The sequence below is a fragment of the Mesoplodon densirostris genome, chromosome 19 (assembly GCF_025265405.1).
Source record: "Mesoplodon densirostris isolate mMesDen1 chromosome 19, mMesDen1 primary haplotype, whole genome shotgun sequence".
Taxonomy (NCBI): Eukaryota; Metazoa; Chordata; class Mammalia; order Artiodactyla; family Ziphiidae; genus Mesoplodon; species Mesoplodon densirostris.
Genome location: NC_082679.1, coordinates 38,513,451 through 38,540,915, shown reverse-complemented (window position 1 = coordinate 38,540,915; position 27,465 = coordinate 38,513,451). Strand labels below are relative to the sequence as shown.

Below are 27,465 nucleotides of genomic sequence, written 5' to 3'. Positions count from 1 at the left end.
CTCCATTGCCTGGCAGTGTGCGTCTCATAGGTTGAACATTCAATAAAGAATTACCAAAGTCCCCTAAACAGCCTAGAGAGAGGTTAGAGTGGGCTTCAAAAAGGTGGCAGCAGCTTTTTTTTTTTTTGGCCGAGCCGTGTGGCTTGTGGGATCTTAGTTCCCCAACCAGGGGTCGAACCCATGCTCCCTGCAGTGGAAGCGCAGAGTCCTAACCACTGGACCGCCAGGGAATTCCCAGGTGGCAGCAGCTTATACAGAGAAGCCCTAAAATAGAACTTGGCGGGGGACAACATTTAGGGGGCAGAAGAAGAGTCATCAGAGGAGATGAGGAGGAGTTTGCCTTAGCAAGGAGTGACACCTCCTCCTGAGACAGGGGGGAAGGGCACTGAGGGGGCCCTTGCTACACAGCCTGTGTCATCTCAGTAAATTAAGAAGTCAAGTAGTCTTCTGAGTGTGAGACAGAGCCTATAAAGGAGAGAACAGAGTGAAATCTGGAATAGCTACTGCAGGGAACTTGACAGGATGTCGAGGTAAAAGAATTAGAGAGGTGCAGAAAGGGCCCAGAGGAAGGTACACAAAGAGAGACTGGAAATTCCTACTAGCTTGTTACTCCCCCCATCATTCAGTCTACTTGGGTAGGAGACAGCAAAGCAGAAGACACATGCTGTGGGATGCTGTATGTACCAAAATGTTGAAGCTCTAACCCCTAATGTGAGGATATTTGGAAATGGGGGTCTCTGTGAGGTCATGAGGGTAGGACTCGCATGATGAGATTAGTGCCTTTGTAAGAACAGGGAGAGACATCAGAGCTTGTTCTCTCTCTGCCATGTGAGAATATAGGGAGAAGGCGGTCATCTGCAAAGTCAGGAAGAAAGTTCTAAGAACCAAGTTGGCTGGCACCTTGATCTTGGACTTCCAGCTTCTAGAAGTGTGCCATATTTCATCACAGCAGCCTGAGCAGACTAATGAAACAGTTAACCAGACTGAAAAAGGAAGCCCAGACAGTGTAGAGGCTGAGAGAATTAGTAAAGCTAAAGACTGTGTCACTGAAATAGTTAGTGACAGGAATCAAAGGAGCTAATGGTGAGGGGGAAAAGGCCCCTGCCACCCACATTTTACTGATGGGAAGCCTGGGCCCACAGATGCAGAGCTGTCCTAACTGCCCAGTAGTATCAGGCAGCACCAGGACCAGAACTCAGGTCCCCTGGCTGCTAGTTTCAAGCCTTTTCCACAACACTTGTCTCACTCTGGCATCTTGGATACCTGCCATGGTCTATATGGAAACTACCTACACAACAGGAAATTGCTTCAAACATATTTATTATAATTTTTACAGACTCTAAGTTCATTAATAGTCCTGCAACGCGTGTTGGTGTAACTCGACACAGGGCCTGGAATCACACCTCTGGCCAGGCTGGGCAGCACCGTCCAGCACGCACCTGTCTCAGGTGAGGCAGCTTGCGAGGGCGTTTCCAGTGCAGCATCTCAGGACACCAGAGAAGGAAAGGGCAGCATGGTTCCCTCTGCGTGCACAAGGCTGTGCTGTGCTGTGGATGAGCTGCCACCTGGGGTGGCTTCAGACCCTGACTCTGGCCTGGGAGCCCCAGAGAGCATTTCTAGGCAGGTTAGACATGATCAAGGTGCCTGAGGGACCAGGACAGGGGCGTGCTGGGTTTCTGTGGCTTGAATGCTTGATTGAGCGCTGCATTTTTAATCATACAGCTGCAATGCAGAAAGGCATCAGGAGGCCTGGCCCGGTGTTAGGAACTGAAAAAGTGGCCCAACCCTGGGCTACAACTGTTATCTATCCTCCAGTGCCCTGTGGTTTCCAGGTGGTTGTGGTAGTGTGTAGAGTCCTTCGGTGTTCTCTCGTTAACACCCTGTTTAATGGATGGCACCTCATACGTTTCAAAGCCCTTTAAATATATCCTCAGGTTTTCTTCTGGGCACTCTAGCTTACACCCCTCCTTGCTCACCGGCGCTGGTTTAGACCTGTCAAATTCTTGAGCTGACAAAGGGATGGAAACAGAGAGTGATGAGACCTTGCCCTGACCCTAGGACTCCAATGGGAAAGATTGAGATTTCCAAGGCAGCATGTGTGGCTATGATGCAGAGATCTGACATACCAGGGTCCCGGGAGTGAGCACTGTTTCCTGATGCCAGTGAAAAATAGAAGTGGGGTACTTGGGATCTAGAGATTGGGACTGAACCACTGTCAGTCTTATTATTGGCTTTCCAGTTTAAGGCTACAAAACTACTTGGGGGTCAGTGACACACGTGAGAATGGATGGGCAGGGATGAGCTGGGCAGTACTCACTGTCACCGCTGCGCCCATGAGTCCTTGCACCAGTGCCTCTCCGGTGGACTTTACCTAGAAGGAGTCAGAGTCAGGTTCTCTCAGGCCCCCACCACTAGCTCAAAGGTGAGACACGTAGGACAGATCAGTAGGCCTATTAGCCCCAACAGGTAGAGTCAAGAGGGCTCTGTGTACTGGAGGAAGAGCCTATGGACAACACAATCACAAATGGGCCAAGTGTGGCTTTCAGGGAAGGCCCTGGGGACTGTCAGCTGAAGTCAAAGGGAAGCAAGAGAACAGAGAAGTGACCAGTGTGGCCCAAGGAAGACAGCGTGCCTAGTGAGGAGGCTTCCCAAATGCCTAGCCCCCAGCTACCTGCTTGGCAGCGTGGCCCACGTTCATTGCATCGTTAATTCGGTTTTCCAGGAATTGCCAAGTGTCCTCAAAGTCTGGGGAGGAGTCCTGCAACATCACCAACTCTGTTGTGTTGTAGATTCCAGCCAACACTGCTCGGCGGGTGTACCAGTTAAACTGCAAAGAAACCCATCAGAGAGGTGGGTCACCACTACTGCTGCAGGTTGGGGGAAGTCTAGGTAGTTCCTACCCAAAGCCACTGGTACTCCTGGGCTTCCTCCTGATTTCTTTTCCTCACAGATACACATGGCCCTCTAGACAAGACTGCTGTTCCCAAACTAGGCTGGGTGTCAGAATCACCTGGGAGGTTAAACATGCAAGCTACTGGGCCCAACCTCTTAAGAGTTTAGAGTCAGGAGGTCTGAAATAAGTGCCAGGATCTGGATGTTTAATAAGCACCCCACGTGATTTTGCTACATCCACTCGGCTTTGGAAATGCCAGTGAAAAGCCTAAGTCTCAGAACATCTAAGTTCCAGGGAGGCTCTGTGGTCAGGCAGTTATGACCAAACCTTCGTGTGTTCATCAGTGAAGTGAGGGCTGAGAGAGCATCATGGACAGACTGGAATACCTGGGAAGAGCTGAGAGTTCAAGTCCTTCAGCAGCTTCTGACTGTCCTGCCGAACCACTCTTCACAGCACTAGCTCAGCTGCTTTGTGTTTTATCGCTCTGTTTTCTCAGCTTTCTAATTTCATTTTCCTATCATCTCTGTTGGTGGTATATTCTCACACGATGGAAGTTTATTAAAGCACTTTGTTAGAACTGTGGTGGGAGCATCTTTTTGCCTCCAATCCTGGATTCCACGAAGTACCATCACACATTAATTTCTTTTATGAAGGTATATATATATATATACATTTTTTTTTGAATTTCCTACCAGAAATATGATAGCATTAACAAGTCAGATTCTTTCCTGGTGCCTGTTTAGAGGCTTATTGATCTCTTAGCAAAGCAGGCCAACATGGGCTACAGGGAGAGAGTTTCTTTTTAAAGCAATGAGTGTCTCCATGGCATTCTTTTTTTTTTTTTAATCAGTCTCATAAAAGACACACACTGAGAAAGTCTGCTACAGAATCTAAATCATAGAAGACTGAGGGGGAAATGATTATAAAATGGCAATCCAATCACAAGGCCCTCTGATGCCTTGTCACCATTCTAGGGGGGAAAGGAATACCAATGGTTCATGGCTACAGTGCTGGTCCCTGAATGAAGATGACCTAGATCCCACTGTGGCTTGTTGAGGGACCCTCCTCGTACCCTAGCCTCTCCTTTCCAAGATGGGAATGACACTGTAGTCCCGTGAAGGGATTTGTTATCAAAGAAATTTCACAAACTTCCTGAGGAAATGCTTAATCCAAGCGTTGCCAGTAGCCTGTGGGCCTGCAGAGAGCACTCACGTCAGTGGACTGGTCCCCGGCGTAATGCCACATGTCATCCACCATGCTGGTGAGCAGGCCCAGGCTGGGCGGGATGTTGTGAGGGAGCAGGAGGATGCTGAGCGCCTGTGGAGAGACGGCAGAGGAGTGGAACTGCACACGGGCGGCAGCGGCGGGCTCAGGTGGCGAGTGCCTCACCTCCCCCTGGAGGTACGGAACGGGGCCTGACCAGCCCTCATCCTGAGACTCACCATCTCCACCCACGCGTGTGAGCTCCTGGCATCTAACGCTCCCGACTACAGCTCATGGGAGCCGGGGCAGGTCCGACCCTCGGCTGACCCAGTCAGATTCTCAATCCCTAGCATGTGGACTTGGGAATGCAGACAGCCAGCTCTAGACTGGTGGCTTTGAGTACTGAGAGCACCCCATTCTGTAACATGGAGAAAGAAGCAGGGATAGCTGGGGAGTCTGGGGGTGGAATTCGAGGTGGACTGGGTCAAGCTGGAGATCTGAAACCAAGCATGGGGAGCACGGGCAGGGGACGGGACTTGACTCTGGACTGTACTCCCTCACTCCCGGCCCACAACTGAAAATTACATGCTCAACCGTCTCCCAGCCGGGCAGAGGACACTAGATGATCCGTGGGCCCTCTCAGTGCTGATGTGCTTTGAGTTTCTTAACTGAGAGAATGGCCTGCACTGTGACACACTTTGAAACAGGAAAAAAGGACCTTTAGAAAAGGGGTGTGGGAAGCCCTTGGAATGAATACTCCAATTCTCTAAGCATCACACCGACATACTGAAAGGAAGTCCCAGTTCCCTGAGATCTAGAACGCGACAGGCCTGTTAATGATGATGGCCAGTAAAATCTTCTGACTTTTCTAATCCCCTTCATGGATTCCTCCTCACTGAAGACCTGGTGGCAGACTCGGGCCACTAAGACCCCACCCAGGACGTGGTCTAGGACCCACGCCACCCACGTTTCCAGGAACTGAGACAGATGGCTCAGAGGTCCTCTCTTTGGCTCTCGCAAAACTGAAACCCAGCTCTACCAATTGCACGGTGAATCCCTAGTTTTGTGGAGATTAATGAGCTCACTTCTGAACAGTGTGCCAGACCCTCCAAGTGAAGGTGCTGAGGATCATAATCATGAACACTTTATGCCCTGGGGCCTGGATATGGACTCTGTACCCGAGGCCAATGCTCAATGTACGGGATCAGCATTCTCAGTCTGGTTTCCACAGCGTCCCTCAGGAACTGGTCTGTTTTCCTCTTCCTGGAAGAGGGAAAAGAAAACAGTGTGTCTCTGGATCAAAGGCATGGGCTCGGTGCTACACTGTTTACTCAGCCCTAGTGGGGAGGGCCCCACCAGCTCTTGATGAGACAGGCAGCTGCGTTTCAGTCCCATCAGAGCAGCAGGGCTGCTCAGTGCTACCCTCTTGGCTCTGCTTGGATTGGCCTCCTGGGGACAGCTGGTGGCGCCTAAGCTCCTTGAACCTCAGCTGCCACCCCGAGCAATGATGCCATGGGACTTACTCTGCCTGGCCCAGCTGTACCAGCTTCTGCTCCTCTTCCAGCACACGGGTGAGCCGGGCGTTGCACTGGGTCACAAAATGCAGTATCAGTTCACTGCCATCATTCCCAAACATGTTGGCAGCCGCACTGGAGAGACCCAGAGACTACAAAGGGGGAGAGGGAAAACAGGAAAGTGGCGGGCAGGTGGAGTGGACATTTGCCGCCTGTTCATCACTAGTGCCTCTTCTTCTAGTAACAGCAGCTTGGTTCTCAGTGGGACACCCCACTCTTCATTCTTGTCCGTGTGATCTGGGAAAAGCTGACCACCAAATCCCTCCACACTCCATCAAGCCCTTGGGTGTGATGCAAAGCAGGGGATCCAGACCTAGATAAGTGGAGTTCACAGCAACTAGTTCAGGAATGTGCACGTGACCAAATCCAGCCCTGCGAGGCCGCCTCCACACTTTTGCTAGTACCGACGGGAAAGAAGTACCCTCTTTCCTCTGGGGCTGCTGAGCCATTTTTAGTCCTGCATGGGAAGCCCCCGCTGAGAATGAAGCTCACAGAGAGGAAAGCAAAGCAGATATGCTGTAGAGACACTTCCCAGCAGCAACTATCTAAGCCAGAGGTACTTCCAGACTTTTCTGTCATTAAATGAGCCAAACACTCCCTTTCTTGCTTGAACCAGTTGAGTTTGAGTTCTGACACTTGTAACCTAGAGTTGTAACTATTATAAAAAGGGGCTTGGGAAGAGCGCTCCTAACTCTCTTCCTCACCAACTCACTTAACCTAAGCCTCTTGGAAAGTAGGTCTCTCAGTTGTTTAAAAAAAAAAAAGTCTCACAAACTTTTTTTTTTTTTTTTGCCGCACTGCGGCACGTGGGATCTTAGTTCCCCGACCAGGGATCCAACCCGCGTCCCCTGCATTGGAAACGCGGAGTCTTAACCACTGGACTGCCAGGAGAGTCCCTCACAAACTTTTCCTATTGAGCTGTCAAAGAGTTAACAAAGCCACAGGGATCCTTTACTATTCCTCACATACAGGACTCACTGAGCAGCTACTGGAGGGAGAACCCTGACGGCAGCAGGGACAGAGGGCAGAAAATGAACCAAAAAAACCATTAACTCTAAATTCCCGCCATTGGGAAAGTGCCTCTCTTTTGGTGCGAGCACACAGCCTTTCTGGAGGGCAGTTTGGCAATATTCACCTCAACATCAGAGCCGCAGGAGCATCAGTACTAAGGGTGACTGCGTGCTCCCTGTGTGCCTGGTGCCCGGCTGAGCGCATTATACACACGACCTTGCTGCAGCCCCACGGCAATGCCAGCAGGTGGGCATCACCATCATCCACATTTTACAGAAACCGCGGCTTAAAGCTCTTAACCACCAGGCTATACTGCCTCTAACATGTATGGAACAGGAACCTCGAAAATATACACACTCCCTGGGCCAGTTGTTGAGCTACTGTGTCTCAGCTCCAAACCTGCCCATCCATCCTCAGCTTTGGGATGCAGGGGCTGGGGCTCTGCAAGCCATACTTCTGGCTCCATGTTAGGTCCCCGGATAGGGTCTCTAGAGGGAGACTGCAAGGCTGGAGGAGGAGGAAGGGCCTGGCTCCTCGCGGTTTACTTCCTGTCGGCTAGTGGTCTGTGTGAGCAGCGCCCTCCTTCACCACGGCAGCACTTCTGTCCAGTGGCAGCAGCTGAACCCAGTCTGCAGTATTCTCGTCAGGTGCAGACCTAGTTTCATCGAGCCACCATCCTCTCCCTGCCCTCCCAACCGCTCCGCCACTTCCCCAACCCGAGGTCAAGTGCCAGCCCCCAGGGACCCTTCCTCCAAGGTCAGCGACACCGGCACCCGCTGAGGAGCACCTCCTCCTGAGAGGTGGGAGTTTCACCTTCACAGGGACTCTCCTTCAAGCTCCTAGCTGTATTCATTCCAACTCTTCCCTTTGTTTCCTCAGCCCCGGGGATGAGAGCTCCTCCCTGCAGGTGCTACCTCTACGATACTTTAGTGTTCTTTTTATCCTTTCAGTTACCTGGTTACCAATTTCACATCTAGTTAACAATTCTTTGTGTTAAATTCTCTCTATTGGAGTAACTGGTGGGATTTCTTCTGATTGATGCACTCCCTGAAAGACCAACTGCACTTCTCAGAATTTGTCCTAAAGAAATCAACCAGAAGTGTACTTAAATCTGTCGTACAAATAGGTTTATAATATTAAAAAAAATTGGAAACAACCCAAATGTTTATCCATTGAGTTCAAGTAAATGCAATAGGTATTATGCAGCCATATGAAAGGAGATATGCAGAGTGAAAAAAGCATACGAAAAAGAGTGAAAATTTTAACCATAGAATATTGAGTAGAATCAGATTTTTCCAAACAATCCTGTTACCTTTCTGTCCTCTCCTGGTTCCACACCGTTCTGTAATGATTCTCTCACACCTTCCCTGCTACCTCGGAACCTCTGTCTCCTCCCACTGTCTCCTAACTTCAGGATCAGGAGACAACCACACCTACGTCACAGAGAAAACAGAAGCCATCCCCTGGGAACTCCTTAAAGGTTCTTCTAGAAACTAAGCCTGCAGCTGTCTTCTCCAACTTTGCCCCTAATACACCGAAGGCTAGTCTTTCCACCTGTTTTCCGGATTTCATAATCCTTGCCTTCAAGGAACCTCACGTTTTTCATTTTGCCACTTTCTCTTGTATCTTCTCCATCATGGGTGTTTCTGTGCCCTCCTGCCAGGACTCAAACATGCTCATCAAACTTCCATCCCACCTCCCCTGCTTAGTATACGAGCTCCCTTCTCCCCCCGCAGCCCAACGCCTCTGCACTTCCTCACCTCTACTCACCCCTCAACCCACCCGTTATTTCGGACCTGTACTCCCTTCAAATGGCTTCCACTGCAGTCACCAATGTCTGGTTGCCTCATCCACATTCTCCTGCTTTGCCTCCAGTGCAGGCTCCTCTACCTCAGTCTTCTTTGCCACCCCACCCTGTTCCACCCCACCCTTAAATGTCAGTGGTTCCTGAGGACCCAGACTCCTCTCTCTTTTCACATGGCACTCTAGGCACATTCAGCCACCCCAGGCAATCTCACTCACTTCCATGGTTTAATGACCACATACATATGTGGATTATGCCCCAACATATACTCTAGTCCAGACAGCTCCTCCAGTTTCAGGCCTGTATGCTTGAGGTCCCCCATTGGCCGACCCAAAGACCCCTCATATTCAACAAAGCTCAAGACTGTACCCATGGGCCTTCCTCAAACCTGGCTCTTCAGTGGCCTTAATCTAAGAGAACGGCACCACCACATACCCACGCATGCAAACCGGCAGGCAGCTCTGGTGGCATTTTGTCACTCCCTCCTATGTCATTCTCTCACCAAACCTACCCACTTGTCTCCATGTTCACTGCCACTGCTCTAGGTCAGAAAGCCCTCATCTCTCCTGGATGACGAGCGGCAGCTCCCAGTGACCCTCTGACTCCAATACTTTTTCATCCAGCAGCCAAAGTGATGGTTTTGAAATGTTAAATTGAATTCTATATCTCCAATTATTCTTACAATAAAAGAAAGCCTAACTCTTCAACATGACCTTTGGACCTTGCCCGATGTGGCCTCAACTGACCCTTCCCCAGCATCACTCAGCTCAGATCTCTTCCTGACTCTCGGCATAGTGGTTTTCTTCGGTTCCTCTAACGTGCAGGCATCTTTCCACTCTGCGCATGCTGTGTCTCTGTCTGGACTTGTCCATGCCCCACCCCACCAAATCAGGTAAAGCCTTCTCATTCCTCAGCTCTCAGTTCCAAAGCCTTTCCTCACCACGTTCTCACCCCGAGTTAGATTCTGTCCCTCCACTGCATGTCACAAGAGCACCTTTTCCTGATAGCCCTGACCACATTTTATAAATATGTATTTGTATATATGTGATTAATGTCACCAGACTGGAAGCTCAACAAGGGCAGAACTTTGCCCATCCTGACTACTATGATGTCCCTAGGACCTAGCACACTCTCTGTTCAATAAATATTTAAAGAGGGAATGATTAATAATCAAAGGGTTTTTTTCTAATTGGAAAGATCAAAATGTTGATTTTTGTTATCACAGACAATTTTTAAGTTCTTTTTTTTGCGGTACGCAGGCCTCTCACTGTTGTGGCCTCTCCTGTTGCGGAGCACAGGCTCCGGACGCGCAGGCTCAGCGGCCATGGCTCACGGGCCCAGCCACTCCGCGGCATGTGGGATCTTCCCGGACCAGGGCACGAATCCGTGTCCCCTGCATCGGCAGGCAGACTCTCAACCACTGCACCACCAGGGAAGCCCCTGGCAGTTTTGATCATAGGCAATTCTTGCCTAATGAGCTGCCTTTAGAACCTAACTGCCAAGAACCAACTCCACGGTATATTCTTTTGATATTAAAAAATAATTTAAAAACAAAAGCATTTCTACCCTATTGGGGAAAAACAAACAACACAAAACCAGAAAATCTTATAGCAGTGAGGAGCTCTGGGGCTCTGAGCTGGGCTGGAAGAAAGCCCTCTGCTCTGGCTGCTGTGATTCCCTCCTGGCTGATGTTGGTCAGGCTGCCCCGCCCGCACCCAGACACACCTTGGCTCCTTCTGCAATGGCCTCTGCTGTCCACCCGTGGGCGGGCACATACTCCAGGGCCGCCGTCAGGATGCGCTGCTGCAGCTGCTCCTCACTCTCGTAGTCCTCCTCCTCCTCACCGCCCTGGTCTGTGTACCTGAGACCCAAATGCAAGAGAGACATGGGGATGGAGCCCGGCACACCTCACCTCACCTCACCGCCTGCTGCCTGGCATGCAACATGTGCCTGGCCAGAAACCACAGGCTCTGTGCCTCCTCTCAGCACATGTTGAGAGGACATTTACTTATGTGTCGGTATCAGTGTTTGAATGCCAACAGAGCAAAAATCATACCATCCTTCGCCTCCCATAGAGTCACTGAGAGAAGGGAACCATGAGCGAGGAGGTCAGGTGATAGGAAGGTGCATGATGTCACAGCACCCTGGATTTCCCAGTTTATAGCCTTACCACATTGTTTCTTTACCTGGATTTGTTCCAAACTGTAACTCCATTGAGGACAGGGACAACGGTTACATTATTCACAGGGCCTGGCACACAGTAGATCGTCAAACAATATTTGTCGAATTGAAATGAAAACTACTTTCATTGGGAGACCAGAAAAATGACTGGGAGACCAGAAAAATGACTGGGAACACTCTAATTTCAGAGCTAGAGGAACTTCTCAGCGGCAGGATTAAGTAAAGACGAAACATCTAACGGAGATGTAAATTATTATTTCCTTTCTGGAGGGCAATCTGGCCTCACGTGTGTAACGAAATGTAAAATGTGCATATCCTTTGACTCAGTGCTCCCGCTGCTGAGAGAATCATCTACTTTATCACATTATTTTTCATACCAGTGATGGAAATCTAAATATCCATCAGTAAAAGATAGGTCAAATAAATTTTGGTACTGCCATTTGCTGGAATACTATGCAACCATTAAAATAATATAGATTGTGAAATGACATTATAAACGTACTATTGAGTGAACAAACAGGTTCTGGAACAGCATGTATAGTGTACAGTGTAATTAATCATTTATAATATATACAGGGTTATATACGAAAAACGTTAGAGAAAAGGATATTCACAAAAATGTCAGAGTTATTTCTGGGTTTGCGATTTCTGATAATTTTTTTACTTTTGTGAACTTCTTTGTATTATTTAGAATGTACAGGCACCGTTTTCATAAAACAAACAAACAAACAACAGGTTCCTTTCAAAGATAAGGTTGAAAATGATGAAAGGTGTGAAGGGAACAGAGAGGCTAGAGGAAGGAGAAGCACAGATTCACCCAAGCACGCAAAGTGGTCAGAAATGGGTGGACTGGGGTTCTACTGCCTACCTGGGGGGTGAACGAGAAGACTCCTGATTGGGTTCTTCTGTGCCCTGTGTCTCAGAATGTTGCTGAGAAAAAGAGGGGGGAGGTTGCTGCTTCTGCTGATCTGAAGACCTCAGCTGTGTAGCTGAAGCATGGAAGGCACGTGGCACCAGGGCTGGTCGGCAGCGGGACACTGAAACAAACTGAGCTGGTCAGCCAGAGACACTCACCAGAGAAGACCCTTTGAGACCCAGAGTGGTACGAGGGATGGGGAGGAAGAAAAGCGCAGGAAAACAAGAACCAAGTGTTGGATCCCAGACAAAATTCTCGGGTAAACTGGGAACCTTTCGACATGATGTGGTGGCAAAAGCAGGAACCAGGAAACGGAAGACCTGTCTTCTAGGCATGTTTCCATCATTTATTAGCCGTCTGTTAATGGGCAAACCATTTCACCCCAATGAGCATGATTTAAAATACGCAAATTAAGAGAAAGAATCTCTACTTACTCAACGGGAGTGTTGTGAGGCCCAAACAAAAACATGAAAGTGACTTGAAAACATTATATATTTATATATCATGGCAAGAGCACTGGACTATAAATTAGAAGGGCTGAGTATTGACTCCCTAGTGGTTATGTGGTGTCTCTATCTGTTTTCTCATCTGCAATATTGCAACACCCATTTACTTTAGGAAAGGGCTTTTGAAAAGTACAGTACTGTATTTCCTAAGCAAAGGCTCATACTACTTTTTTCTTTCCCAGCATTTTACTACAAAAAAAAATTCAAACATACAAGCAAGTGGAAAGAATTGTGGCATGAACACCTGTATATCCATCACACTCTTCATACATCAAGCCATCTTATTTATTTTTTTGGCCACACCACACGGCTTGTGGGACCTTAGTTCCCCAACCATGGATTGAACCTTGGCCTTGGCAGTGAAAGCACCGAGTCCTAACCACTGGACAGCCAGGGAATTCCCCAATCCATCTTATTTTTTGATGCATTTGTTGCAGACTTCAGAATTCTTTATCTTTAAACATTTCAACATGCACATCATTAACTAGAGTTCAATATTTATTGAATATTTACTGTTATTTTATTGAGGTGATATTTACATTCAATGAAATGCACAAATCTTAAATGGGCCAATTCTGAGTTTTGACCAATGTATACACCTGCCTAACTTGAACCCCTATCTAGAGATTAACATCACCCCAGAAAGTTCCCTCTTATTCCTTCCCAGTTATTCCCCACCCACACTATTCTGAATTTTTCATTCTAGTCTTGCCTGTCCTACAATTTCATCTAAATAGAATCATACTGTGTATCCTGTGTATGTATAAGACTTCTTCTGCTTAGAATACTTTTTAGATTGATTCATATTTCTGTGAAAATCAGGAAGTTGTTACTTTTTACTGCTGAGTAGAATTCCACTAAGAAACACTATTCTATTGAACACCTGGGCTCTTAGCTATTATAAAGGTGCTACGAATATACTTGTTCAAACCTTTTTGTGGACATTTTGCTTTCATTTCTGTTGAGTGAGTAAATACCTCGAAGTCGATTTTCTGGGTCATAGGCATTACTTTTACTGAACATATTTAGTTTGGAGCTTTGTATAAAAACAACACTCATTTTTAAAAAAAATCTATGGACCAACTCAGGAAAAAATGATTTTTAAAAGAAACAGCACCTATGTGTGAAAATATCAATTATTTTAGCATATGTACAGAAAAAACCGGACCAAATATTCATAAAACTTCGAAAAGGACCTGGGAGGTCCCAAAGCAATATTGCAGAACCACTGCAGTCCACGAGAAGATTTTAGGTGAAATACAGGAGAATATTATTTCATTAGTTATATATTTATGCTAATATGTTAATTCATACGTTCTATTTGTGGAAGGTGACATTGGTTTTCCATTTATGGTAGTGATATAAAGTTTCCTCTTTTAAGTAAACGTCTACATTTTTACGAAATCAGACGTATAAACAAAACTACTGACTATATGGTGGCAAAGGTGGTACGAGGATACTGAAGAATTGCTTAAGAGGTGGGGAAATGACCGACTTGGGAAAAAGTAGACTAGGCGCTCTCTGTGTCTGTGTTTCCCGGGATCAGGGCCCAGGGACTTGGCAATGGAGTTAAGAGACTGGGTACAAGTGTGCCAGTCTGCAACCGACCGAGCTGTGTGACCTTGGGCACCCACAGCCCTCTCTCAGGCTGCGTCAACTCCATGAAATGGGAGTGACAGGCCCTTCCCTGATGCTCTTGCTCCTCACAGGTCGAGAATGGAGTCAGAAGCCAGCCAGGCGGCCACTTCAAGCCCGAGGAGCCGGCGCGAGCCGCTATGCCCTTCACCTCACCTTGCTCTCGAGCCGCCACGAGGCTTCTTCCGCCCCTCACCCAGCCCAGATCAGCTTCGCGCCCCCTCCCCTTCCCTCCCCGCTCCCGGGATCGGCCGCCCTCTCACCGGGGAGGCACCGCAGCTGCAGGAGCCTCCACCCCGCCCGGCCGAGCGCGCCAGACACCCTCGCTGCCATCTTGGAAGCGGGCACGCTGCCTACGGCGACGCGCTGTGTAGCACCGAGTCAACTGCATGGCCACTTCCGCCCTCCCCGCGCAGCGGGAGCTTCGTCCTCTCGCGAGAGGCGCGAGGTGCGGAGCCGGCCGATGCTGAGAAGCCGGGAGCGATCCCCGGGCGGCAGGTGAGCGATCACCAGGTGGTCCGAGAGCCCGATCTTCCCCAACGCCCCCGTTCCGGCCCACCCTCTGCCCCGCGTCCTCTCATTTCCCATCCCCAGCCTCGTCCTTCGGCGGAAACGTGGCTATGGCCACCTCCCTGAGGACCACAGCGGGCTTTCGCCCTGGGGAAGCCGGTGTGTGGGGTCGGGCCCGCCCTGCCTCGTCCCGGTCTCCTGGCGTGGTGGCTGCCTTATCTCCCGCGCTGCCGGACCCGGCCTGAGGCCCCGGGGGACAGCGCTGAGCTGGGGTCCGGGAGACCGGAGTCTGAGATCCGGTTCTGCTAGTAGCCAGCTGTTGTGACCTTGAGTCTCAGTCCCTCTTCGCAAACATCAGGGAAGCTGAAGTTTCCGTCTTTGGGGGTACCTGGACCCCCCAGGTTGTAATTTTGAACCTTTGCCTTCCCTGAACCTCCAAAGTGTTGAGTTGATATAATTGAGTATTCCCAAACTTGCCGGATTGGAAAAACCATCAGGACGCTTGTTAATAAATCGGATACCGAGGTCTTTCTCCTGGAGAGTTGATTCAGTACGTCTGGATGTAGCCCTGGAATCTTATTTTAACAAATGCCCCCGGGTGATTTGGACGATCTGCAAGTTTGGGAAAGGCTGGTGGCCTTTATTCTGGCATTGAGTGCCAAGCGCTGCGTGACTCAGGGAGGTCATGGACTAGCCACTGAGCAGATATGTAAATGCGGAGCGCCTCACTGGGAAACCTATCACCAGGGGAGGCTTCATAATAGTCGGAAGAAGTAAATGGTTTGGGGATGCGGGATAACCAACAGCTGGAGCTAAGTATGCCATTCTGTAAGTTTCGTGCAGTGAGACCCTTGTCTTTGTGTTTTTGCACACTCCTTATCAACCTTTTCAGAACCTCTTACTCTCCCCTGCGTGAGTGTGGGGGAAGCCTCCCCCTAAGCCAAAACTACTCCCCAAATGTTAAAACTTCAGATCCATATTTCTGGATTTCAGTAAAGCACTACTGATCTCTCCATGAGGTTTTGTTTTCTGAATTCTGTCCACTCATCTTCGAATGAATCTTTCCTGTGGAAAATCTAGCACTTGGATATCCTTCCTGAAACCCTTAAGTTTGACACACACCTAATTGCCTGGAGACAAAGTCTTCTATTTCTTTTCCTTTGAGTTTACTGTTTCCTTGCAGATTGTCACCTTTTTTTCTGTGTGTGTGTGTGTGTGTGTGTGTGTGTGTGTGTGTGCAAGTGTGCACGCTTCGGTCAGTTCATTTTAATTAAATTTTTCTTTCTGTTAACTGTCAGTATTCTTAGAATTTTTTATGCATTTGACTTAAAAGGATTTGATCCTTGGTTTGAACTGATACCCAAACTTCCATCTTATTTTTTTTCTTTTGGCCCTCTTCATCCTTAAAAGGAGCCAAATGCCTCAGGATTTGATGTTTACTGGGTGCCTTAAAAATAAACAAGTGCATCTCCAGAAGTTGTTCTCAGACATCTGCTTTCACTGCCTGCCCACAACATTTTAGAAGGGCTGTGGGCATGTGTGTGCAGCAGTCAGAGTTGGAGAGATGCTTAACAAGTCCAGTGACGTGACAATGACTTTTGTTCCACCTCTTTTTATTTATGAAACTGGGCTCTGAGTCACACTTCTAAGTATGTTGACTTAGGTGCCAGTCATTTTTTCCTTGTTTTTTTAGAAAAGACGTTGACAACAACATAAAACTCTGATGATGAATAGTATCACACTTTGGCTTTTACATATTTAAAAGAACACTGTGTCCCATTTTATTTGGAAAATGCTGACTAAAAGTGGTGGCTGTGTCTTTTTGAGAGTTAATGTTTAATAAATGTATTTTATGAGCTCCCTGTTGCCCTAGAAGATTAGTTTGGGGGGATATGGAAAACAGGGCACTTTCCATTCTTCTAATTTACGGACACAATCCCACTGGAGTACTGTATAAGATGCCATAAAGTGCAGCTCTTATGTTGTATAATTTTAACAATAAAAAAGGAGCTTCACATTTCTCCCTGGGGTGTCCTCCCAGCAGGTATGGCTGAGGAGGAAGAACAAGATTTTATGGGACTGTTTGAAGCAAAGGCAAATAAACTGGCCACAGAGAAGTGGAGGCTCAGAGTTCTCTTAGAACATTATTTTATTGAGCTCTGTGTGCCAGGTCCTGCTGAGTATATTGCATATTTTTATCGTCTCATTTACTTCTTGCAGCAGCCTTGCAAAATATAAGATTATTCTCCCTACTTTATTAATGAGAAAAGAGGCTAATCTCTGATCCATTGTCATGTAGCTAATAAATAGAAGATCTAGTGATAGGTAGAACCCCAGTTCATCCGTATTCGAAACCTGTGCTCTCTGAAACTGCCTGATAAATTGGGAGATTGGGATTGACATATATACACTAATATGTATAAAATGGATAACTAATAAGAACCTGCTGTATAAAAAAATAAAATTCAAAAAAATAAAAATGAAAGAATAAAACCCTGTCTCCATTAAGGTTGCTGAAAAGGTCTCGACATCTGGCTTTTTGTGTTTCTCTAGTTAATGAGTAGCCTTTGGCCCCTCGGTTCTTCCATGAAGATTTTTCTGTGAGTACAGTGCAAGGTTGTAGTAGTGGGAAGGGAACTTCTCATCTCTTTCTATTGTCCCAAGGGAGAGCCTGTTCCAACATCATTCTAGAAGGAGATCATTTATTTCTTATAACTTTGTACCCAGCAATCCATATTCCTATCTTCCCCAGCTGGTTCTTAAATGTGAGATTGATCCAAAGTTGTTCACTTGAAAGATTTGTAAGGGTTCTTCCTCAATATCATGTTACAGTTGAAAGCTTAAAGTTTCAGTTCTTGATTGTGTGCTTTTTAGGGATTTAAAAACCACAATTCAATGACTAAGGAATCCTGTTTATCTGATAACACTTGGCATCCTTTTACCACGGCATGCGGTCAGGTCAGGATAATAAAGAGGACATTCCACAAGGAAGGAACCAGAAAAAGCATGATAGAGTGAAAATGCCAAGATTTTTCATACAACAAGGAAGGATTCACTTTGGGGAGGTGGGAGATACAGGTGGTGCCAGATTACGGAGCACCTGAATCCAGAAGACTGAAGAATTTTGATTTTGCTCTAGAAAATAAAAGCCTTAGGAAATGGGCAGCAAAATCAAAGTACTACAGTATTTAAGGATGACTGGCTGACCTAGGCATGTTTTGTAGGCTGAGGAGCAAGTCATTTGAAGGGAACTTTTTTTTTTTTTAAGATTCTGCACTCAGATTGCTTCACATGTCTTTTTTCTTTTTTCTTTAAGATTTATTTATTTATTTGGCTGCGCTGGGTCTTTAGTTGCAGCACGTGGGATCTTCGTTGCAGCATGCGGGATCTTTAGTTGTGGCATACGGAGACTTCAGTTGTGGCATGCAGGATCTAGTTCCCTGACCAGGGATCAGACCAGGCCCCCTGCATTGGGAGCACAGAGTCTGAACTGCTGGACCACCAGGGAAGTCCCTGAAGGGAACATTTTTAAAGAAGGAAGAGTGTGTAGGCCTGACTTAAACTTGGTCCCGGAGTGTCTGTGGTGGCATAATTGTCACTGGGTTAGCCACCTCTGCAGAATACAGAAGTATTCGGCTTAAGACCCATCTATGTGTGATCCCTCTCCCACAGCTTTGGTCTCATGTCATTTGGTAGAGCTGTCTGAAGTCGGGGACTTGGAATCATTAATGTTTAAGAAAGAAATGGGGAACTGAGTAGACTGCTATCTCCTGACCTGATTGCATCGTGAGGACATCCTATACTCATCTGAGTATCAAGTCAAAGGGAAAGTTGACCCCGGCAGGAGGAAATTTCCATAAGTTAAAAGCATGGGTTTTACAGTCATATAGACTTGGATTCAGATCCCAGCTTTTACTTTTTCCACACAACACTTACTAGTTGTGTGACCTGGGCAAAGTCAACAGCCTGTTTCCTGACTTTAAAATGGGAGTAATATCTAGTTTAAGGTTGTACTGAGGTTCAGTTGAGATAATGTAGGTAAAATGCTTTGAAGAGTCTGGCTAATATTAATTGTTAGAGATAGTAGATACTATTGATCAATGCAGAGTCAGTAGAATTGAATTTTCATATCTTGATGAATGGGAAAATATCATTATTCAGTTTGCTAAATTTACATATGTTGTCTCTTTTTTAAAAAAAACACTAAGCTTGTGGTTGGGTTATATCAGCCAATTTATTTGCCTCCCTTGCTGAGTCATACTTCTGCCTAATTAATGTCCTGTGTGTTTTACATTCTGTTCAAGCTGACATTATTTTGTCTCATACCAAAGAGAAAATAGTATTTGTGCCTTCAACCTCCTTACTTGACTGCCCAGTCAGGATTCTCACCAAGGAAGCCACCTGCCATATTTGGGAATGTTGGGGTTATGAAACCTTGGGATAATGGGTTTATTTATTCACACTCTGGTATCTACAGTGAGTTTTTCTAATGTGGTCAGCATTCCCTGGTGGGAGGTCGGAATTAGGTTGCAATTCTAATCACATTTGGTGGTACCCCATGGATTGAATTGCGTTTTGTCTCTTCTCACTCTTGACTCTCCTTTGGCCCATAGCTTTTAGGTCCACAGCACTGCAGGAATGGCAGATTTTGGGATCTCAGCTGGCCAGTTTGTGGCAGTGGTCTGGGATAAGTCATCTCCGGTGGAGGCTCTAAAAGATCTGGTGGATAAGCTTCAAGCCTTAACTGGTGATGAGGGCCGAGTGTCTGTGGAAAACATCAACCAGCTGTTGCAGTGTAAGTACCTACCCAGGTTGTCTTACAGGGAGGGCAGTTTTGATGGCAGTGCTCCATTTCTTGTCGTTCCTTGATAGCTGGGGTTTTTGTTGTTGTTGTTCTTTTAAATAAATTTATTTATTTATTTTTGGCTGTGCTAGGTCTTCGTTGCTGCGCGCAGGCTTTCTCTAGTTGCTGTGAGCGGGGGCTACTCTTCATTGCGATGCACGTGCTTCTCATTGTGGTGGATTCTCTTATCGCGGAGCACGGGCTCTAGGCACACGGGCTTCAGTAGTTGTGGCTTGCGGGCTCTAGAGCGCAGGCTCAGTAATTGTGGCGCACGGGCTTAGCTGCTCCGCGGCATGTGGGATCTTCCTGGACCAGGGCTCAAACCCATGTCCCCTGCATTGGCAGGCAGAGTCTTAACCACTGCACCACCAGGGAAGCCCAATAGCTGGGGTTTTTTTTTGGGGGGGTGGCACATGATAGTAGTTTTTTCAGTTGAGATACAGTGGACTTAGGAGTATAGTTGATGATTTGTATAAGTAAGTTCTTATTTCTTATTAGATGTTCCACATTTTTTTAAAAAGCTTGGTTTTCGTCCACCTCCCTTTTTTACTTTTTCCCCTGAGCATACAAAAGGAGATGAAATTAGTAAGACTGAGGGAGAGCAGGGCAGCAGTGTCCTGGCCCCTCTTGCTAGTAACGGTGGTATAATAGCATTTGCTGAACAGGTAGGTGTTTATTCTACTAGGCCACACGTGTAGCCTTTGTGGGGACTTGGGAGAGATTGGGAGATTCTGGGGCCAAGGTGATTGTTGATTAGAGTCTTCCTTCTTTTCAGCTGCCCACAAAGAATCTAGCTTTGACATTATTTTGTCGGGTGTAATTCCTGGAAGCACCACTCTGCACAGTGCTGAGATTTTGGCTGAGATGGCCCGGATCCTTCGGCCTAGTGGATGTCTTTTTCTGAAAGAGCCGGTAGAGACAGCTGTAGGTAAGGAAGTTTTCACTTGAAAGACTAGAGTTTAACAGGGTTGACTCTTTAGGTGTGTTTACTGCATCTCTCTGAGGAGGCGGTATAATGTGGAGATCAACAGTCCTATACAGAACCTTATCCTTAGGGATAAGGGATGAATTATTGTAAAACTCTGAACCAACACATCTGAATAAATTGTGATATTTGACCCATTAGGTAGTAAAATAGAAGGAAGCTGCTCATCTGAAAATGGCTGGATCCTTCAACAGGTGAATGCTTAAACTGGTGCATCCACACCATGGAAAACTATGCAGCAGTAAAAAAAGAACAAACTATTGCCACATGCAACAACTTGGATGAATCTCAGAGGAATCATGCTGAGTGAAAGAAATCCAATCTCAAAAGCTTAGAGGCTGTATAATTCTGTTCATGTAACATTCTTGAAATAACAAAGTTATAGTGACAGAGAACAGGTTGGCCATCGTCGGGGTTAGGAATGGGAGGGAGGGGGTACGTGAGGCTGTAAAGGGGGTGGTGTGAGGGTTCCTTGTGGTGATGAAGACTATGCACACACACAAACAAGTGTATGTAAAACTGGTGAAATCTGGATAAGCTCTGTGGACTGTCAGTGACAACTTCCTGGTCTTCATATTATATGATAGTTGTATAAGATATTATCGTGGAGAGAAGAGGTGAAGGGTCCTTGAGACCTCCCTGAACAGTTTTTTTTTTTAAACTTCCTGGGCATCTATAGTTATTTCAAACTAAAAAGTTAAAAAAATAGTGACTAGAAGTCTGAGAGTGATGAGCTAAGTATTGATTCATGTGAAAGTAAAGATAGAATCCGAGAAACAAAAACCTCTTTTTTGCTCAGTGGTAAAGCTGTCAGAATCATTCTAGATTTTTAGCATTTTTAACTAGACTTTCTATCAAAATATGATGACTTATTTCATCAAATAATAGAAATAAAAGTATTTTGAAATGTGTAAAGGCATTTATGTGGAAATATAAGCTTGTGACGTTAATAGCTGCTATAGCCTTCTTTGCTGGGATGTAAACCTTGGATGACTAAACACAGTGTCTGTCAGAACTATACAGATATACTTGTATACTTTACAGTTTCTCAGCCTCTTGGTCATTATCCAACAGCCCCTGGAAGGTTAGGTATTTCAAAGAAACAGAGAGTGATATGAAGCAATAATCATGGAATTATTATATGACACTTAAGAGCATCAGTAAGAGCACTTTGACCAACCAAAAGGAGTTGTCCAATTAAAATATTACCACTAAAATATATATACATGTACATTGAACAGAATAGGTTATTATTCTTTTAACGCCTGCTGACCTGACTAGGAGAGAGCCTTTACTATTTTTCCTGCTTTGACCTATAAAGCTATTAACTGGGGTTTTCCTCTTAGCAGTTAACAATAGCAAAGTGAAGACGGCATCTAAGCTGTGTTCAGCCCTGACTCTTTCTGGTCTTGTGGAAGTAAAAGAGGTATGTTTGTAGACGACCTTCTTTGCTGGGAATTTAAGCCTTGGGTGACTAAGCCCAGTATCTCTTTTGTCAGACGATACGGAGAGAATCTGGGAGAAATAACAACCCTGAAGGTGAGGTGATCAGTGTCACTCAACTAGGAAACAAGTTGAGAAGGGCTTTGCATGTGAGAAACCTGATGCCTCGAAGGACGAAACCTCTGAAATCAATCTCCTCTGAAGAGACTCAGCTTGGGCCCATGTGGGTTGGGACATATTTTAGTCTCAGTACTAGTGGTGACCACTGAGGCAGGGAGAGAGCGACACACCTCTTAGTGGACACGAATCTTAGGCCCAAGTGAAGGACAGTTGCCTGTATTTCCCTCAGCTTTTGGGTGGGAGGCTAGAACACGTTGGAGGGGGAAATCCTTTTCTGACAATTCATTAGAAATATTAACATTAAATAGAGGTATTTATGGTTCTACATTCTTCTCCAACCCTGAAATTTTCTTGTGTGAGAGGTGTTAATACCACGATAGCTGTTATACCATTGATCTGTACATGACCTAGGGCCTCAGTTTCTTCACGCCTACCCTTTCTTATTTTTCTTTTTAGTTAAAGTTCTTCCATTTTTTATTCCAAAATATGGGATGTTCATAAAAATTCAGTTAAGACTGAAGAATATAAAGTGACATCTCAGGCCTTGCTTACACTTTCCTCCCCAGCGGGAGCCACCAATACATTTCTTGGTGTGGCTGTTCGGACTTCTTTTTATGTATTTACAAGTGTGTTTTGTGTGTGTGTGTATACACATTTTTTAATGTAAATAAGGTCGTATGTATACAGTGTTCAGTCACTAGCTCTTTTCCCCACCTTTAGCTGTCTTCGATATTATCCACCTCAGTGCATTGACCCACTTTCTTACTAATGATGGAACAGCATTCAGTGCTTTAGATGGACTGTGGTTTATGTAGCAGTTCCATAATTGTCGGACATAGAGGTGGCACCCCCAGCTTCTTCCCGATCTTTCCTGTCTGCTGCTTCTTCCCAAGGAACATAGAAAGCATTTCCCTCCCGCTGTGGTTCTCTTTCTCTACTGCGTATTTCATTTCTAGCATCTTTACTGTGGGCATGCTCCCCCACCACAGGCTTCGATTCCATTCAACAGCCTCTTCAACATGTCCGATTCATCTTGATAATCATAATCATTACAATCTCCACAATGCCTCGCACAGTGCCTTGTACCTAATAGATATTTGATAAAACTCTCCAAGGGGCAGGCTCAACATAAACATGCAGACAGAAGTTACACTCCAGGGTCCTGATCAGTGAGAAACTGAACGTGAAGCACGAGGCAATGTCTGTGATCTCCTGCTGTCATGTACTTACTACAGATGTGAGCATTTGACACGTGTGAGGGGGACATAGTACACCATCATACTGTAGAAGAAGTGTGGCCTAATCCTCTGATATCTTGACTTTCAGCTGCAGCGCGAGTTCTTGAGCCCCGAGGAGATTCAGTCTGTCCAAGAACACCTGGGTTACCACAGTGACAGCCTGCTCTCTGTGCAGATCACAGGAAAAAAGCCCAATTTTGAAGTGGGTTCTTCTAGTCAACTTAAGCTTTCTACTACCAAGAAGTCTTCCGGTGAGACTGGCCTAGGGACATTGTTCTGTCTGGGTGGGCCTGAAAAGCCCTATTAAAAACTGAGCCAGAGATCTGAATGAGGTGGTGATATCTTTAGAGGATCATTCCCTTCCTTAATTTCCCTCATTTCCAAATGGAAGAATGCTTAAGTACTGTTGTTCTGGGCATATTCGGATCCAAAACTGAAACGATGCATAGATATTACCTAGTTCAGCCCCTTCTTCTGCACCAGAGGACACTGAGGTCTCCAGATTCTAGAGGTCAGACTCCCATATCTTCATTAGTTAATGAAGTCTTTCCACACCCCAGAATTATGACATGTACCCTCAGAAGACCTCACAGCGACGGTCATGGCAAATAAGAGTGTGCTGTTCCTCTTCCCATGTGCCTTTGCTCTGTGCCACTGAAGTCAGCTTTTCTTTGAGGATCTTAAGACACTTATAAAAATATCTCCTCTCAGAAGATTGCACTCCACCCTTTGTCACCATTCTCACCCTTCCTATCACTATTTTTTAATGCCTGAGTTGAGAAAAATTGTCCTAGCTGTGAGGTATGCAAAAATTTACAGGTACATTCACACTGCTGTTTTGACTGTCCAGCCTAAATCTTCAAGAAATCCTTTAGCGTCCTAACCTTTGGAGTCACAGTTGCAGAATGGGTAGGAGCAGCTTAGGTGACCTGCCCTGTGGGAGATCTGAGCATCCAGTTGTGACGGTGATCTCTGGGGGGTGCACTTACCCCCCAAGGCCCATTCGTGGACTGGCCCACACTGAACCCTCAGCTATTTCAGGCCCAGACAGAGAATCAGGAGGTGTGATTTGCTACTGATTTGTTGTTACGCCGCCGCCATCAGCTCTCGAGCCCATTTTCTTGTCTGTAACAGGTCTACATGAGACCGGAGCTTTGCTATTTATAATGCTTTTTGGCACAGTTTCTTGTTTAATATTCAAATCTCCTGCAGTGGGTACAGGGAATCCTATTAGCCCCATGTTCTAGGGATGGGAACATCCCTAGATGAAGGAGGAGAAAGCAATATGGAGTGGGAGTTAAAAGCGTTAGGTAGACTCTGTCTGTACTCGTGTATTTGTGGCTGTGTGTAACTGGCCTAAGTATCTAAACCTCTTTCCTCATTTATAAAATTAGGATGACGAGAACTTTCCTCATAAGGTGATGAGCAGGACTAAATTAGATCATGTATGTAAAATGTTTAATGTAGTATCTGGCACAAAGCAAGTGCTTAACAAATGATGGCTTTTATTGCCATAAAGTGATGGGTCCCTCTCATGCCTTTATAAGTGGTAGAGCTGGGCCTTGAACCCAGGTCTTTTGACCACCGGTCCAGTGTGTTCCCTGCACAGCCTCAGTAGAAAGCACTTACATGTGCTTGGAGTTTGTTTCCAGCTGCTTTTCTGGAGCTTGTTTTCTTTCATTGGTTGGATTCAGGGAAGCCTGCTGTGGACCCTGCAGCTGCCAAGCTCTGGACCCTCTCGGCCAATGATATGGAGGATGAGAGCGTGGTGAGTCAGCACTGTGGTCACCTGATTGTTTTCTTTCAGGCCCCACTTTGGGTGGGAATGTTGTTGTTTGGAGTGGCCTCTCTGGGTTTGTAGGTGTGAAAGCATTTAAAGCCCAGCCTTGTGGCTGTGCCTGCCATTGGCATTTTTTGACTCAGAAGGAAACTCCACATTAGTAGCATTTTAAATTTATTTTTTAGCATCTTTCCCCCCACAGATTTTCTTGTTCTCACTTCATGTGATATATTAAAGACTCTTGTGGGCATGCATAAACCTGAAAAGAGTTTGTCAGCTAAAATATTTTTTGGCTCCTTCGTCTGGGCAAGTCACCACATGCTCACTGTCTTAACAGTAATGCTCTTCCATCTCAGATCAATGCTTTCTGTAATAAAGTTCTTCATTCCTACAACTATTGAAGTTAGAGTGGTAAGCAAACTAGGCGACGGTTTGTGCCCTCACAGAGCTTATAGATTAACTGTCTACACGTTTATCGAAGAATTACACAAGTGTATAAATCATTATCTGCCTTTTCCTCTGGAATTATGTAGAAAATACTCCATTCCCTTTTCTCACACGACAGCCCTGTATGTATTCACATAAATATAACGCTTCTCTCTTTTTTCTTCCTGCCCCCCTCCCTCCCTGCCCTCCACACACATATTCTCTGCACATCGTAAATGAGTTCCCAGCCCCCTCACAGCCTAACACAGCTTCTGTGCGCATAGTGTACTCACTATGTGGTCAGCTTGAGCGTGATGATCAAGCCCAGGTAGGATGATGGGTGCCTTCTACATAGATGGGCGAACTGCTGCTGTGGACTGTGACCACTTCACCTGTTCATTAGCAGAGACCATGACTGTGTCATTAATGGCTTCAAACATTCTCCAGGATCTCATTGACTCAGATGAACTGCTGGATCCAGAAGATATGAAGAAGCCAGACCCAGCTTCCTTGCGGGCTGCTTCCTGCGGGGAAGGGAAAAAGAGGAAGGCCTGCAAGAACTGGTAAGCCTTGGGGTGAGGAGGGGCTGCCAGGCTGTTTCCAGCGGCTTCTGATTATCAAGGAATCTCTGTACTTTACAATTACTAAAACATGTTTTATTGTAAAATGTATCAGACGGTTAGAAGAGTATGCTAAATAAGTACATTTTAAAGAACAGTAAAATGAACACCCATGTACTGCTCACCCAGCTTAAGAACGAGGAAGATGACCTGTTCCTTAGAAGTCGCCTCTGCGTGCTCCCTCAGCTGCATCTCCCTCCCTCTCCTTACAGGAGGCTACCATTCTCCCAAATTTGTGCTAATCTTTCCTGGCTTTTTCGATAGTTTACTGTCTATGTGTGAATCTCCAAATAATACATCATTGAATGGTGGAGCCCAAACCTGACTAGGCCAGGAAAGGTCAATACTCCATATCTGTGAAGGCTCCCAGGGAAAAGGTCTGTCAAGGATTTGGAGTTTCTGGGTGGTAGTAGGTCCCACTCATCAGCTGCTAACTTTCCCCCAGCACCTGTGGCCTCGCGGAAGAACTGGAAAAAGAGAAGTTGAGGGACCCGATAAGCTCCCTGCCCAAGTCGGCTTGTGGAAACGTGAGTATCTGGTTGATTACTCAGTATTCACAAAGGCCTAAACTAAACACAGACCAGCTCGAGCTCTACAGAGTTCACTGCCCAAGTATTTTAATAATAGGTGAACATGCGAGAACGTGTCTCTAGGTAGTAATGGGAAGAGGGGTTATTTCCTGAGAGTGGGTAGCACACTCATGCCCCTAGGGGAGGCACTTGTCATTTCTTATTTTTGGCCCCTTTCTTTCTGCTTCACATCGGGCCTGATGCTACTCAGCCATTTGCTGAGTGGGGCTATGGTTTGAACTGCTGAGAATATAGAAGTATGTCCACCTAAGGAACTTCTCTAGACTTTTGTCTTTCATGAAATCAGAGACCTTAAAGACTCTTAATATTTGGATCCCAGTTGGACCTACAAATGTACCCAGTCATTCTCTTCAGGCCGCTGTGGCCATACTGTGAAATTTGGGATCCCTTTCTTCTGGCCTGTATCTCGGGAGAGCTGACACTTGGCTTCCCTGTATGATGGTCTCTTCTTTCAACAGTGTTACCTGGGCGATGCTTTCCGCTGCGCCAGCTGCCCCTACCTTGGGATGCCGGCCTTCAGACCTGGGGAGAAGGTGCTCCTGAGCGACAGCAGCCTCAATGATGCCTAGCGGGGGGCCCGGCCTGGGACACACCTGCTCCTCCGCCAGCTCCTGCCCCTCCCATCCCACCACGTGGTTCCTCCCGTCTCCTCTCGATTGGCTCACTCCGGCTTAGGTCCACTGCGGAGAGGGTGCTCATTGGACAGAGTGGAGCTGGCTGGGCGCAGTGGTGTGGAGTGCTGCTGCAGATCAACACCACGGTATCCCGGGGCCCTGTTACCCTGAGTGGGGACCTCCTTCACCCAGTGTTAGGTAAACGGGGCGCATCCCAAATAGGCCCCTCTCCCCAGGTCAAAATGCTGACATTTCGTAACACTCGCCGAGCCCGCCATCCTTGAGTATTAACACTGTGACAGGGAGGGCCCCGCCCCATTCCAAGCTCCGCAGTAGTGCCACGGCTTATCTTCCAGAGTTGGTGGTTTATTCACCGTGCAATTTTCTTGGTGACAAGAGGCAAGTGCGTCATGACCTCAGAGCACCGAGCGAATCACTCCTTGGTTGCTGTGATCACATCCAGTGTCCCTCCGCCCCCTCCAGTCCTGCCCCCATCCCTGTTTTACTGTGTTGCATCTGTGCCCTATTGTCATTTCTGTTAATCTCCAGGTATTAAACTTACCTGCTAATGTA

General features: G+C 46.5%; 2 protein-coding genes across 4 annotated transcripts; one reads left to right on the top strand and one right to left on the bottom strand.

Annotated features, from left to right (window-relative positions):
- Positions 1–1,311: 1,311 nt before the first annotated feature.
- COQ9 (coenzyme Q9) lies at positions 1,312–14,116 on the bottom strand. Of its 2 annotated transcripts, none has more exons than XM_060084172.1 (9): positions 13,987–14,116; positions 11,535–11,703; positions 10,211–10,346; positions 5,620–5,684; positions 5,275–5,359; positions 4,106–4,210; positions 2,672–2,827; positions 2,318–2,371; positions 1,312–2,008 (listed from the first exon to the last, which is right to left on the bottom strand). In XM_060084172.1, exons 1-9 carry the CDS (start codon positions 14,054–14,056, stop codon positions 1,973–1,975), a joined length of 876 nt encoding a protein of 291 aa, XP_059940155.1. In that variant the 5' UTR covers positions 14,057–14,116; the 3' UTR covers positions 1,312–1,972. The 2 variants fall into 2 exon arrangements, with proteins under 2 accessions (XP_059940155.1, XP_059940154.1); XM_060084171.1 differs by having other exon boundaries at positions 5,620–5,762; positions 13,987–14,115.
- Positions 14,117–27,465, top strand: CIAPIN1 (cytokine induced apoptosis inhibitor 1). Of its 2 annotated transcripts, none has more exons than XM_060084174.1 (9): positions 14,117–14,221; positions 18,847–19,028; positions 19,852–20,004; positions 21,411–21,487; positions 22,951–23,113; positions 24,557–24,630; positions 25,516–25,631; positions 26,134–26,215; positions 26,737–27,465. In XM_060084174.1, the coding sequence occupies exons 2-9, from the start codon at positions 18,872–18,874 to the stop codon at positions 26,845–26,847; spliced, it is 933 nt and encodes a 310-aa protein (XP_059940157.1). In that variant the 5' UTR covers positions 14,117–14,221; positions 18,847–18,871; the 3' UTR covers positions 26,848–27,465. The 2 variants fall into 2 exon arrangements, with proteins under 2 accessions (XP_059940157.1, XP_059940156.1); XM_060084173.1 differs by having other exon boundaries at positions 21,408–21,487.

Bases quoted from the DNA above. Each gene is read 5' to 3' on its own strand.
- COQ9 (XM_060084171.1), bottom strand. From the start codon at position 14,056: ATGGCAGCGAGGGTGTCTGGCGCGCTCGGCCGGGCGGGGTGGAGGCTC. The intron at 10,347-11,534 runs GTAGGCAGTAGA...TTTGGGTCTCAG, and splicing joins TCTTCTCGTTCACCCCCCAG to GTACACAGACCAGGGCGGTG. The intron at 5,763-10,210 runs GTGTGTCTGGGT...CCCCCTTTGTAG, and splicing joins CCATTGCAGAAGGAGCCAAG to TCTCTGGGTCTCTCCAGTGC.
- CIAPIN1 (XM_060084173.1), top strand. From the start codon at position 18,872: ATGGCAGATTTTGGGATCTCAGCTGGCCAGTTTGTGGCAGTGGTCTGG. The intron at 24,631-25,515 runs GTGAGTCAGCAC...AACATTCTCCAG, and splicing joins ATATGGAGGATGAGAGCGTG to GATCTCATTGACTCAGATGA. The intron at 26,216-26,736 runs GTGAGTATCTGG...TTCTTTCAACAG, and splicing joins CCAAGTCGGCTTGTGGAAAC to TGTTACCTGGGCGATGCTTT.